We start from the raw sequence: 14,932 nt of genomic DNA on the forward strand, positions 1-14,932 counted from the left end.
TTAGTGGGTTTATGACTAGAAAAATTCATGACAAAGTCCTTCAGTAAGGAACATATGGTCAGTCTTTGCTTACCAGTGATAGAAGAAACAGCAGCTCCTGAGCATGTAAACTCCTGGCTGCTGGCAGGACGAGGACCATAGTGGCACATGCCAGCTGCTTGTGCTGGGAGCACAGTCTGGCATAGCGGAGAGCAGAGCCAAGCCCTGAAGCGAGCTCCTGGATAGTCAAATGAGGAACTGCAGTGTGAGGGTGACTTGCGCTGGTTTATGCCTGCAGCTGGCATCAAACTGTAACACCCTAAAGGGAACAGCCAAGCAGTCAGTGCTGGCTTATTTACCCACCAAGAGGAGATGAACACTGGGTTTTGTAACTAAATTGCTATCGTGAGCTGGGCTACCTGCTTCCAAGTCAGTTCAGCTACATCTCTGCTGTACCTGCAGCCACTTTGGAAAATGTGATGTGAGGGACCCCAGGGGGAACAGGCAGGAAAGTGGAGAGATGGGACATGTGTTCCCCCCACTCAAAATCCTAAGTGATATTTCAAGGTCACACTAAAAGTTTGAATTAGCTGTAATCTCTTCCGGCTTTAATCTCTGCATTTAGACAAGCAGGACAGGCAGCCTCATCCTCCTGCAATCCAGTTTCCCCCCTGAGCAGAAAGATGGACTTCATGTCAGCAAAGCAGCTGAAATCCTCTCAGTTTTTGGGGTGTAGATGCAGGCCTATTCCTATTATATGCCACTTTCATCTTCTATCACTGCATCTGTGTGAGAAAAGTCAACTATCACTTCTGCAGCTGGGAGTGATGAGTTCTCTGAGGCAAAGGGCATTCCCAGCCCTCTGTGGTGATTGTCCTTGTCATAATCTTCCTCTTCCTCCTCCTCCTCCTCCTCCTCCTCCTCCTCCTCTTCCTCCTCCTCATTCTTCTGCAGATCTTGGTCACTGTCATCATCGTCGTCTGCTGTGTTGTCCTCAATCACTTCAACCCTCTCTCCAGCATCTGGATCCACATCAGTCTTAAACCACACAGCTTTGTAGCCATCATCTGCTATGTTCCTGTCTGTCTTGAGGATAGACTTCACTTCTTTCTCATGCTCGTTCTCTTCTTCCATTTCTTCCTCTTTCTCTTGCTGGTCAAAGATGATAGTGGAAGCTATAGAAGCCTTTGGGAGGCTATCAATTTCTTCTGTATTGGAAGAGGGCAAGGAAGGTGCTGGCTGCTCTAGCACATGTGTCAGCGACTGGACACTGCCATTTTCTAATGTCTTGTGCTGTTTGGTGCTCAGATTTTCATGTTCATCTTGATTGTAAGATTGGTTCTGGTAACCCCCAGAGACTTTCTTGGAGAACTACAGGAGGAGAGATACCTTGTGATTGCAGTGAAAGGAAAACGGGGGGGGTGGGGGTGGGGAAGGGGTGGCTGAAGTGACTGAGCTGCTGCTCAGGAAAGCTTCAGCTTATTTTGGAGTTAGGCCTATTTGAAGCCTGGGAAAGATACAGCTCCTTAGCACAGCTATTTTCTATTTACTCCCTTTCTGGATGTTTTCAGATAAGCATGGGCATGCTTTCCAGGAGCTCTGAGCAGCAGCAATGTATACTGATTTGTACCCATCCATTTGAGGTATTGCTCTGGAGTGGGATTTACCTCACTCAGGGTGAAAGACTGTTGTTATTCACCTGAGCTATGTGCTCTGGACTCATGTTGTAGTCAGTGGAGTCTAGGCTCCTGACAGTCCCATCCTAAGGCAGAGACCAACCTGAATGATTAATTACATCCTAAACTTCAAAGTAACCAGACTGCCAGGGTCTTGACAGAGCAAAAGGCAAATAGCTCAGGTGCAGAAAACTAAGCCCAGGCTTTAGCATAGGATATGAGGAGACCTTTGTCTCCATTGACTATATAGAGAGGATGAACAGTGGTTTATACTACAGACACATGTTTTTCAGAGACTACCTGTGATATGTGTCATGTTCATCCCAGACTTTGTGCTCCATGGAGCTATAATCCCCTCCTTGCTATGTCTGCTCATCATCTACCATATAGCTCCAGCCTCAGGGGGCAGAAAAGAACAGCAGCAAACACCACCAAAGTGATACTACCTTTGCAAACTTTGTCTCAGGAGTGATTCATCACCTTCACCCAAACATGTGTAGTATTTGGACAGCCCATCCATACTTTAAAACCTCCTAAGATCCCACTTTTTAACTCTAAGAAATTCAGGTACAAAAAAGGCACTTACCTTTTTCCTTATTAGGTATTTGACTGGTTTTCCATACTGCTTATATATCATCACTCCAAGGAAGACTAAGGCAATTAATAGCAGTGCTGCTAATGTACCACCTAAGATAGCCATATCCTGAGCAGTGTATATCTTATCAGAGGGGGTTACAACTACGAGAAAAACAAACCAGTGTTATGAAGCCTAAAAATGGCAGCTAGCTCTTTTAATGCGATACTTCATTGTGGGAGAAGCTCCAAGCAATTTTTGAAGGGCAAAGAAGCATCCTGTGCTGCAGAATGTGACAGCGATATATTTAATGTCACAGAAAGCCATTTGTTTGCTCTTCTAAAAGCAGAGGGTTTTTTTAAGGTGACCACTCACAGAATATTATAACTTTAAATAAGTTACATGAAGTGGAAATAGCATCCATTTACAGGACAATGACTTATACCCCATGATTTAATTAAGCTAATATATACCTGACTGTATTAGGCAATCAGATGTTACATGGTGAAGTAAAGCTTTTACTTTCACACTTCACCCATTTACACCAGCATGCAAAAATGAGGTATGTTTGTACATATGTGCGTGAAAATGCAAAGCTGGGACATCACCTCTGATACCAACGAGCACATTAAAATAAGAAATAAAAAAGTATAATAGGAAATATGAAAAACATTAGAAGGTCCCTAGGACAGGAAATGCTTTCCTGCCCTTCTGTAGCTGTAGCAATATACACCAGCCTTCTCAGGAGAGGCTTATGCTTTCACCACTGGTCAGAGTAAGCATATTTGTATAGACATCAACATTACAGTGGAAAGACAGTAACTTTCTCCAGGTTAAGCAGCTTTACTTCTTGTTGTTTTGGGGGTTCTTTATTTTTAAGTTTTCCAGCTTCATTCTGTAGTGTAAATTAGTCTCTTTAAAGTTTAATGATTAATGAAACACAGTTTTGTTCTCCTGCTGACCTGTTTATGACAATGGACTTTGATTATTCCCTCCACATTTGATTGCATCCTCAGTTTATCATTAATACACTGGTGAGGGTTTAGGACGTCAGTGAATTGCTGCTTCTTAATCACGTCTCGGGAGCCACAGCCCACAGGGCTGATGTGAAACTCCACTACCCTTAACTCCTTCTGTGCGGTGCAGCGCACAGTGCCTCTGTAAAAGCTAGCTTGGCTTGGTGGAATGACTCACTCTGAGATCCATGTGAGGTGGCTCCAGCACTGGTGTCTCAGAAACCAGAGGCCAATGTACAGTTACAACTCTAGTTTCTCCCTGGATATCGGAACGCTCAGTAAAGCGCTCTCCAACCTGTTGCATGCACATCCCTTAACACCACCTTTTAGAGTTGAGGGTTAAATACCCTACAGATTGGCCAGGCAAATGGCAATTTCAGCTCTGTTTAGGCCACTCCTGGGTGCTGGCTATAGTATAGAATAAAGCACAATTCCTCCCATAGGTTTGGAGTCATTCCGTGTAATTCCAGTCTACTTTTTTGCATAGTCACGAACATCATTATTTTGTGGGGTTTAAATACCAAGGGCAACATTTAATAAAAGTTGCTTTGAAGTGTTGGTACATATGTTTGGAGGGCTCGCAGCTCCGTGTACTGACACCTGAATTAGCTTTCTGCTGAGCTAGACTGTGCCCTTAAATTTGGTTTAGGTAGTTTTTACACAGCCCATGTTTTTAGCTGTGAAGTGGAACTACCTTTAGGGAATCCAAATTTAGGCCCAGGAGCCCACTTTTTTTTTTTTTTTCCTTCAGAAATCCCCACGATGGTTGTGGTTCAGAGGGTGAAGTAACAGAAGAGCCTAACTGGGAACTTCAGTCATGCATCATCATGTAGAAACCAATTTTACAGCTAGCCCCAGATATAGCCGGTGTCACACAAAGTAAATTTGCTATCGCTTCATCTCTCTCCATCCATATACATTTTTATCCATTTATGGATACTCTCAGGAGGCTGTTTGAGGCATGTTGTGACCACATCATAAGAATGTAATTTGAGTGTTTTCTCTCTTATAGCCATTGTAAAACCTCCTGTAGGTATGGGGTTCTCCTCAGCCCAGGTCCCCAGACTTCAGTGGGTGACCTGTCATTGCCAGTTTGCCCACAGAAGTCGAAAAGACTCCCCAAAGCAGAAAACAAAGAGACACCCAGCCTACCTGTGGGAAGGATTACATTCACCATGATTACAGTGCTCGCCTCCTGCAGGCTCTCCATATCTTTTCCAATAGCCTATGTGAACATGGGAAAGAGATAGCTTAGGGACTTCCTAGATCTCCAACTCACTCTCAAGCTATGTGGTGGGCCCTTTGTAGACAAAGTACCTTGTCCGTATCCTCACCACATCCTCTCGATATCACTACATTGTAGCTGGACAGTCTAGTCAGAGGAAGAAGAGGTCTGAAGAGTCCCTGTCCTGGGCCAGAACCAGGTGCATTGTTTGTGTACAGCTTTGAAGCACAGTGCAGTATGCAGATAACAAGGTAGTTTGGGGCAGGCAGCAGCCCGTGTTGGCACCTCTCTCTGCCCTGTTGTGTAGCTAAAACAATGCTATAGTCAAGCTGGTTCAGATAGTTCCATAGGGCATGGCATTGTGCTAGGCAAGTCTTAGGAAGCCAGTTGTCACTGGCAGGCAGATGGACAAAGTGAACATCTAATTTCTTAGAAAGTCTAAAGTTATCAACTGCTTCCTTTGACCTGAGCAAAAATACCTACTGGATTTACCAAAGGATTTCCAAGTTTGGGGCTATAGCCTTTAGAGCTGGGATATATGTCAGCAATCATACACTATCCCTACCTACACATCAACCTCCTACCGACTTGCTCACCCTCCTTTTTTTGTTAATCAGAATCAGAGTGTGGGATGGGGGCTCCTAAAATCTCCCCAGATGACTTTTTGCTTGTCTCCAGTGATGTTTTCCACAGGATCGGAGAAACAATTTTACACCTAGCCCCAGATGTAGCCTGTATCACACAGAGTAAATCTGCTATCACTTCATCTCCCTCCATCCATATACATTTATGATGCAAATGGTTGGGGCAAGGACTGTCCTTTCATTATATCCCTTACCTAATGGAATTCCACCCTTGGTGCTTCTCTACTAGAAATTACTCCTTCCTTACATGACCCTGGCAAGATAATGAAGATTGTCCTACCTGAATGGTTACAGTTTTTGGTGACTGCAGCATCACGTTTGTCAAGATGAGTCCATCTCTGGTTACAATGAAATCAGTGCTGTTTTTTATGTAGTACTCAATGTTTGGATTGACTTTCTGAAAAGCCAGAAGAGTGAATGATTAAACTACACTGTTTGTGCTTTGCATGCATCTTCATAACAACCCATTGGCAGGGCTTGTCAAATACACCTGAAGTATGAGCAGGTGTATAGTGCAATAAGTCTGGACTGAGGAGGTGAGAAGTGTTGAACTCAAGTGTGTTAACCCTGTTGCTCAGAGTTCAAGAATGTATTCTAAAAGCATTGCCTCCAGAAAAAGCCTAAGTCTTACCCAGCTGGTGTTGGTATCTTTAGTATTTGCCCAAGCAAAACACATCTATGCAAGGGACCTTGTAAATTTGATCAGTTTTGCCTTTAATACAGTGCCAAAGGGGGATGTGCATGGAGAATAATCCCTCTGCTGAGGTCTGCCCAAGTTTTTCCTTTATGTCTAGGCTGTTAGTCCTCTACCAGATACCTAATCTTGTTATGGAAGCTTTGGCATCAGTAAAACTAGCACTTTTTTCTTTATTTAATAGGGCAGGATGGGAATAAATTTCCTTCCCCCAGTACACTGTTCAGGAATGGCTCTCTCAAAATGAGCCCTTACAGAGAGGTTAACAATTTCCAGTCCAGGACTGCAGGTCCTTGCTAATCTCTTGTCTTTGGACTGGCTCCTCTTCCCAGGCCAGTCCACAAATATCTCTCTTTGACCTGACAGAGAAAGGCCACCTCTGCCTGGGATCCTGCCACCCTCAACTCATCAAGGAAACACTTCACCCAGCCCTAATTCAGATCTGCCCTCATCCACAGCATTTGCTAACCCTGCACTTTACTCAGCGTGCTGTTTTGAAGTAGATCAGCTCACCTACGTAGATCTAGATGGGACTGTCTTTTGGAAGAAAGGAGTCCAACAGCTTTTCCACATTACATCATACCATAAACAGTTCTAAGTGGAATTTCCAGGGAAATATAATACAGAACACTAGAAGAAAACATGTGTTTGCCTCTCCCCACCTCCCCTTCCTCATGGTTTCTGATCCTGCTTTAAGCCTGAAACAGTGAGAAAGAATGCAGTGCATTTTCAGTTTCTTACATTAGGGAAATCATTATCCACTGCTGTTATCCTCAGGGGTGTTGAAGGATCACCACCAGCTTGGAAGACAAAGCTTCCTTTATCCAGACCAGCAAATACACTCCCATTGTAGCTCCTGTTCTCAAAGTACGGTGGATAATTACTTTTCTTGATGACCTTAATCTGTACACTGGCTATGGAGTATTTCTGTATGTCATTGACCTGGGTTGCCTGGAGAGAGAGAAAGAAAGAGAGAGAGAGATTTTAGCCTTTTCCTATTACTGATGACATGTAAAAGGATAGGCTTGATCTGAAGCCCATTGCAACCCATGGGGTTCTTTCCATGATTTTCAGTGAGCTTTGTGCCAGGTACAAGTCACAAGTGGCCTTATGGTTTGGAGTCCCTGTGTTTTAGCTTGCTTCTGCTGCTGGCCCTCCACAGCCTTGGTCTAGCTCCGAAGTCTAGATATCACCCTCTGTAAGGGCCACGTCTGGACAAATTGCCATGCTTCAGTACAAAGCAGTGAGATTCCAGCACCAACAGGTAGAGTCTGCTCATCTTCATGAGGGTTTGGGTCAGTTCAGTTACTGCCTGAGAGTCCACATCTTCCTGAGTATGTATGTACAGGGAGTGCTTTTCAACTTATTCCTTTCCTCTTGAGATGTAGCCAAAAGAGGAGCTTGTTTCTAGGGTTAACTACGGTAACACAAGCTCCAGTCATGCCTAAAGAAAGCCTTACAGTTATGCTCCTCCATACTTTCAACTCAGCAGGATGTTCCCTTTCAGTTAACTTGCTTTGATGTTGCAATCCACATATAAGGGAAATGCTCTCTTCTGCAAGAGCTTTGTATGAAGCTGGTATAAGAGACTGGTTAAATACTAGGCCCTTCCAAAAGAAACAGTGTAACCAAGTTAGCTGTAATTATAAATGTAATTGACTCCTGTCACATCCAGACTGCTGTTTCCTAGAAAGCCAGCTATACCGGGTTGTTGTCTACAATGTTATCAGACTTACCATGACTTGCAGTAGGTATGAGTCTAGGGAAGTTGCTGGTTTGTTCATAGTTAGATTCCCTGTGTCTGCATCCACTGAGAATACTTGGTCTGCATCCCCTAAAGAAAAAGGAAAAACTATTAAATCATCAGATACCTTCATAAAGTGACTTGGAGCTCATTGACTCATTTTTACACATCTTAGTGACAATACCCCAAGGGCATAATGCTGTTTTCCTTGCCTGCCTGGTTGCTCCAAGGGTGGAACTGATGGCCAGGGATTCAAAGGGACTCAACAGACAAAAAGCATCGAGAAGATGTGCGTGAACCCAACTAGATGAGGCAGGACAGCAAAGCTTTGCATGTCCAGTGCTTAGGCCCAGATACAGCCGTCTTAAATTCTGCTAAATGCCTAGAGCCTAGAGGCTCTGCTGCAATTTGAGGACTGAAGGTCTCCAGTTCTCTAACCCTAAACTGAATCCAAACTGCACTTCAGGAGAGATAAGGGAAGGATTATTCCTTTTTTTAAAGGCAAGAAACCAATCTACAAAGAATAGTTGGGTGGGGATTTGTCTCGAATAGCTCTAGGCATCTAAAGGGAAGACATCTCTACCTGACCTTGTTACCTATATTGTGAAGAGAAAATGGCATCTCAGTGCATGATTTATCCAACTTACTGTGAACATTGGCCTCAATGTGAGCTGCATTCTGCTCTGGAAATGCTTATTTCTCTCTACTGACTACCAAAGGAGCCTAGACACAGAAACCTTCCTGTATTGATGTGGGGGTAGAAATCAGCTTCCTACATCTCTAATCTGTGTTTGAATCATAAAAGCATCTATGTTGGATATATGTTAAAATACAAGCAAAAATTTTAATTCTCTTCCTCACTCCGAGATACCGTGCGTCCCCAGTCTGGGGTTCCCTATTGACTGTGGGGTAGGGAGGCCACATTGCATCCAAAATGCCATTGGAATTTAAGGTTCTTTAATGTATTTATTATTAGGAGGATATTCATAGATGTGGTGCCATTTGGCATAGGTAACAAGTGATCACTGCACCTGACTAGTATGATCTACCTTTGCCTTGATAGTTATTCAAACTCCCCGTATTGTATAAAAAAAAAAAAAAAAGCCTTTGAATTAAATAAATAGCCCAGTCAATGACTGGGCAATCAGTTGACTGTATTCAAGTAATCTTTTTTAAATCAAGACTAAAATAGGGCAGATTAGGTAGTGGCAGTGTGCTGAGGAATAAAAACATAATTCTTGGCAATGAATGAAAATTAGGCTGATGATGTCAGAATTTTAGCTTCCGCTCAAAGACTGAATGAAAGTGGTGTGACCAGACTGGCAAAATTAAGTCTAAAAGCTTAAAGATAAAACATTTCTTACCTCCTTCCAAAAAAAGCCCTTTTGAAACAGATTTCATGGAGATCGGTTTGTGGGACTGTAATTCCCATTTTCTTTCTCTCTGTACAGTCTGTTTCTTCTACTTAATCCACAGTGTTTTGTGGACCTAGTTATGTTTCTGTGGCAGTAACAGAGGGGGAAATCCCCAGGCTCTCAGGTCTCGAGTGCCATGGAGGGTATCTCCTCTTAGCAGGCAACGTAGGGAACGTATGAGCAATGCAGTTTGTGGAAGGTGTTAACATCTACTCACCATCAACAATACTGTACACAATTTTTTCATTTAAAGAGTAGTCAGGATCAATAGCATAGATAGGCCCTGGCTCCAGGATGAGTGGTTCCGTCTGCAATAACAAGGCAAAGCGTTACATACCACACTAGAGCACCAAATTAGCATTTGCAGCATTCTCTGGTCCCAGCATGACTCTGGTAGTTTTGTCTGGGCAGAATGGCATTTATTACTGGGAGATGGCTGTAACAGGGCAGAGGTGAGACAGCCTAGAGCAAAGGGTGTTACAGTTCTGGCCTCTCCTGTGATGTGCTGCAGGACCAAGGACAAGCAGTGCTGCTTGGGGTGGAGGAACCTCTACTTTCCAGGATGATGAAGGCTCCCTGTCATGCTGAATCATCTGCATTTATGACTGGAGATCAGCACGAGCTCATGGAAATTATTAGGCGCTACCCACTGGGAATAGCATCTGGATATTGTTTGAGAATAGCATCAAGGATACTACTGTTTGATCATGCCTGCTTACCGACATCTCGGAGATATTGACCCTCCCAATATAGGGGCTGCTGATGCAAATGCTTTTGTCCATGTTAATGAAGTTACAGGGTAGGAACCTGGGTGATCTGTTGTCAGCTTGTTCAATAAATATGTTTATTGTTGCGGTAGCTGTGTTGGTTGTGTCGGTGCTGCCCACAGGCCTGTCCTGTTCCCAAAGGCAAAGCATACTTATGAGATGCAAGTTTCACTGCTAAAAGAAGAACCGATCTGCAAAAGCCTTTGGCGCAAGGACTTTTAGCTCTTGTAACTTCATTTTGTCTAACGTTTAGCAGTTTATGTGAGATTAGCTAAACCAGTGAATTATCTCATTCTACTGACAAACGTGGACTGAATGCAAGGCTGGACACAGTCACTGTGTAATTATGGAGGGTGGAAGGCTGCTCCGAAATAACCATCCCCAGTATTGACCCTCCCTCCTGCCATCCTAGAGATCTCCCATTCACACTTGCCCTTCAGTTAAGAGAGACTGGGGCAAACAAGGCATTTTGTTCCTCCTAAAGAACTTACCCTTGCATACAAGACCAACGTTGTCGAATTAAATTTCTCATAGTTCAATGCTTTTTGTAAATAAATTTCTGGGTTATTAACTCCTTTTATGGCAAAATAACCATTTGTGTCCTGGGGGGGAAAAAGGAAAAACTCTACTAGCAGACTCAATCACAGACCGTTCAATGTTCAAAATACTGCTTATTGCTGTGTTTGTCATCCCCATCAGACCTTTTAGCCTGAGGACCTGGGGGGGGGGGGGGCACAGTGTGAGAATGCCAGATCTATTTAATCTTTGGTATCACGCTGGAGTTGCCTGGCTTGTCAGGAAGGTTTGTTCATGTTTCTGTGAGTTTTCTTCTCCAAGGTCCCTTGCTTTCCCTGCCCACCTGCTCAGCAGGTACCGGATGAAATCTTTTACCTCATTTATTTCCTACACTCAACAGGTTGCCAACAATCCTTGATTTTGGGTCCATGACAGCCAAGCAATCTCACATCCATGCACAAAACAGGTCAAAGATGTCTCAGCATCTGAGAGTTGGCAAGATCACTTGACTTAGCCTAGCACAGCTGAACTTCGGAAGTAACTGTAAAGCTAAATAGAAATAACATAGGTTGCATTTTACTCTATAACCTTCTGCACTTGCTTTGATTCTCCTTTAATCTTATGTCTTGACTATAATTCCTCTGGATTTCTAAATCCTTCTGGATTTACACTGATGCAAGTGCAAAGTTTGGTCCCATAGCTGAAATTCAAAAATTTGTGGTTTCTCTTCACAACCCTTAAAATCCCTGGGATTATGGAGGTAATGGAAGCAGAATGTCTGACACTGCCTGCTCACTCCACAATGCTTTTTAAAAATGCAAATACACATTTTGTTTTTCTCTTGAATTTACTTTTTTTTTTTTTTTTGGTTTCTAGCCCTCGCACTCTAGGCTGGCATCCATTTGACTGTGCAGACAATTCACTTCCCTAATTATCAAGTAAACTCCTTAAGAGCAAATAAGGCACTAAACTGGGACCTGGGGAAGGTAGAGTCTGCCTTTGGCTTTGCCAAAGACTCTTTGTGTGGTCCTGGGCAGCTCATCTTATTTCCACTCTGCATGGACGCTGTTGGCAAACAGGACAATAACTCCTTCTTTCCTTATGTGACTCAGTGCAATTCTGAACTCTGAGGTACAAAGGTCTCTCCTGATATGTTTACAGACCATCCCAACAAGACTTCCCTGGATCATATGGCTCAGAATATCCTAGATGAAAGTTTAATCTGTACAGCGTAATAAAAGTGTGAGCAGTAAAAGAATTCAATACCTGCAATGTTGATGGCTCTGTTTTGCTAACCAAAGCAATGGTTGGTTTTTGCAAAAGACATACCTCTTCCAGAAGCTGTCAGAGAACTAAATACAATACGGTGACCTTAGCCTTAGCTGGAGAGCTGGAGCTCTTCTGAATGAAACACAAAGACTTCTCCAGAGCTACCATTTTTTTCCCCCAAAGAGCAAAGATGCTCACCGGCACTATTGTTGTGAGTTCGTAAAATATGATGTCCAGGTCAGCATCGCTAGCGCTTAAATTTTCACGGGCTAATATGGTTGCATTCACTTTTGTATCCTGAAACAAAGTTGTTGTGGTTATTCTCTCTGTGAAATGGGCTGAAGACTTCTCCCTGCTAACCCTTAGTCCCACAGCACTGGGTGGCTCAGTGCCTTCTTCACTTCCATAAAATGCTTACCTCAGGAACAACTTTAGTGAGATTTGTTTGCATAAAGACTGGGCTGTTGTCATTCATGTTGAGAATGGACACATGAATTTCCAAATCGCTCTGCAGAAAGGGTAAAGTGAGAGTTTCAAAGACAAAAATAAGATCGTTAGGGACTGATCCTGAGTTGCAGAGTTACCAGAGGGGATGGTGTAAGGAGCACAGATGGATGGGGACTGGATGGGGCTGGGGCTTGCAGCTAGCCCATACTGTGTGCGGCATTTCTGGGTTTGTTCCTGCCCCCTCCCCATTCGCAGAGCCTTGGGCACTCTCTTTGGCTGTGAGAGGAGTGTATATGTCTGAAAAGAAAAGGACATCTCCTCACCCTGGTCTGTGAACTAGAAGAGCAGAGGGAAGTACGTGCTGCCCTGCAGTACCTTGTAACAGGGCTGAGTGTTTGGAAGAGCACTCACCTGCCAAGTAGCATTCCAACAAATCAGGGACACCATCAGCAAGGTGATTTTCTGTATGCAAAAACAAAACCACAGCCATTGTAGAAACAAGCCAAAATATACTAACTCTTTCTAAAGTAAATGAGACAAATACACGCATTGCTGAATCAGAAATGCTGCTGGGCTTTATCTTATTTTCAGGCATATCTAACTTTTCCTTTGTTTCCTATACAGCCACCCATCAGTGCTGGGATCTTGTTTATGACGGAATCAAAGCAGACCAGTCTTCCAGCTTCTTTCCCTGTGATTCCTGCAACACGTCAGCAGAGCTAATTGGCCATTTTCTTGCACTTTAGGTGAAGTCAAACAGAGATTTCTTTTTTAATTGAATGAAACAGAAATGTACCATGCAGCTAGTACAGTATCACCTGCAGGGTGCTAACTCTGCTGTTCTTTGCTCAAATAAATGTGGGTTTTTACAGTAGGGGAAAGGCAGCTTAAGGATCCTTGTGGCTGTGTACAGAGTGTTACAGGAAGGCAAAATAATTTAGCAGCAACCTAACTAAACATACTGACCTTTTATACTGCCTTTATGCTTCACATAATATCACCTCACTGCTCAGAGCTGCGTTTTCTACAGGCAAACAGGGATCATTTTACATGAGTCCCTGGAGAGCTCTGAACACTACAGTTGTCACAGTTTTGGTTTTAAATCTTTCCCTTGCTTTAATTTGTAGAGATTCATTGAAGAAAGGTGACAGCAGGCATACCATGCATCCCCCTCCTCCCTATACTCTGCTTGTGGAAGGCTGACCCCCCAAGCAATGAACCCCAAACCAATTGAAATAGGTTTATTTTTCAAAGTTATTTCCTAGATCCTTTAGAAGCAGGTTCTGAATCCCTGGAAGTCCAAGACCCCAGCTTGAAACTCATTGCATCCCAGCATTATCCATCTCATCCTTGTAGCCTGTCAGCTAAAGGCTTACCTCATAGTCCACACTTTGGCTCAGCTGCAGGTCAGTCCCCTGTATAGTGAAAAAACTGGCATCGAGCAAATTAGGATTAATCATTACAGTGAAGCCTGGTTCCAAATGGATAGTAGTCACCACATAGCCAGGACGGTTATTTTCATAAACACTTGGTCTGGTATTATCGACAGAACATCCTGGAAAAACACACAAATGACACACAAAATTGCCCAGGGATTCACATTGCGACAGAGTTGGGTGAGACCCGAGACCCCTCTGGTTATCGTTGGAGAGAAGGTCGTTGAACAAAGCTGTCTCAGAGTAGGAGTGTAAAAATCTCCCACCTATAATGGTGCAACCTGCTGCAGCTGGGGTTATTCCTCTGTGGTCATGGACCTCCTGCAAGATCTTACCTTGTTTCTGTGCTGAAACCTCTGTTATGAAGGGCAGCAGAAAGAGTACAGAAGCGAGGAGCCAGTGAGAAACTGCCATAGTGAGCTGCCAGTTGTTGAAAAAATCCATTTCTGGTTAAGTTGATCCTCTTCTCTCCTTGTTTCTCCCAGTACCGTCTTCTGCGTTCACTGCTTCATGAAGGCAAAAAGCACTGGCTGGCTGGAGTAGATTGCTGCAGTTCAACCTTTGCCTCATTGGATGACTTATTGAAGGATATTTACCACTCATGGAACATGATAACACATAAATTCCTGTTTCTACTTTGTTCCTGGGTCTTTCCTATCCTAAACTCTCTGTAGCAACAAGGAAGCTTTTTTTTTTTTTTTTTTTTTTTTTATTTGAAGCATTTCAGAATTCAGAGCCAAGCCGCCTCAGATGAGCATGAACATGAAGGAGGAAAAGGGCTGACACTTGGGAAGCTGTCTGTATACTCCAACCTCTCCCAGTGGGGAGGAAGTGGGCAAATTTATGTTTCTGATGTGCCAGAAGCTGTTTTGATCAGATCATTTCCTGGAAAAAGGCATAACAATGCTACTATACCGCCTATATTTTATTTATTTTAGCCAGTCTTTTTCATCATCGCCCACTCTCGTGGTTTAACCCCAGCTGGCAGCTAGGACCATGCAGCCGCTTGCTCACTTCCTCAGTTGGACTGGGGGAGAGAATTAGAAGAGTAAAAGTGAGAAGAAACTCAGGGGTTGAGCTAATGAGAGTTTAATAAGTAAAGCAAAAGCCACACACCCAAGCAAAGCAAAAGAAGGAATTCATTCACTGCTTGCCAATTATCTGGCAGGTGTTCAGCCACCTCCAGGAAAGCAGGGCTCCATCAAGAGTAAGTTACTTGGGAAGACAAACACCATCACTGCAAACATCCCCCCTTACTGCTTCTTCTTTTCTCAGCTTTATATACTGACCATGACGTCATATGGCATGGAATATCCCTTTGGTCAGTTGGGGTCAGCTGCCCCAGCTTTATCCCATCCCAGCTTCTTTTGCACCCCCAGCCTACTCGCTGGTGGGGTGGCATGAGGAGCAGAAAAGGGCTTGACTGCTTGGCAACAACTAAAAACATCAGTGCGATACCAACATTGCTTTCATCCCAAGTCCAAAACATAGCACTACACCAGCTGCTAGTAAGAAAGTTAACTCTATCCC

The 14,932-nt window shown here is 43.6% G+C and overlaps 1 protein-coding gene across 1 annotated transcript; it reads right to left on the reverse strand.

Moving 5' to 3' along the window:
• Positions 1-732: 732 nt before the first annotated feature.
• CDHR5 (cadherin related family member 5) lies at positions 733-13,816 on the reverse strand (the record flags this gene model as incomplete). Its single annotated transcript, XM_082485013.1, has 14 exons — positions 733-1,350; positions 2,242-2,393; positions 4,398-4,470; positions 5,395-5,511; positions 6,550-6,759; positions 7,545-7,642; positions 9,185-9,275; positions 9,687-9,863; positions 10,226-10,336; positions 11,724-11,816; positions 11,938-12,027; positions 12,378-12,428; positions 13,343-13,521; positions 13,738-13,816. The coding sequence occupies 14 exons, from the start codon at positions 13,814-13,816 to the stop codon at positions 733-735; spliced, it is 2,139 nt and encodes a 712-aa protein (XP_082341139.1).
• Positions 13,817-14,932: the final 1,116 nt, after the last annotated feature.

This window comes from Vanellus vanellus (assembly GCF_965231255.1).
Source record: "Vanellus vanellus genome assembly, chromosome: 6".
Taxonomy (NCBI): domain Eukaryota; kingdom Metazoa; phylum Chordata; class Aves; order Charadriiformes; family Charadriidae; genus Vanellus; species Vanellus vanellus.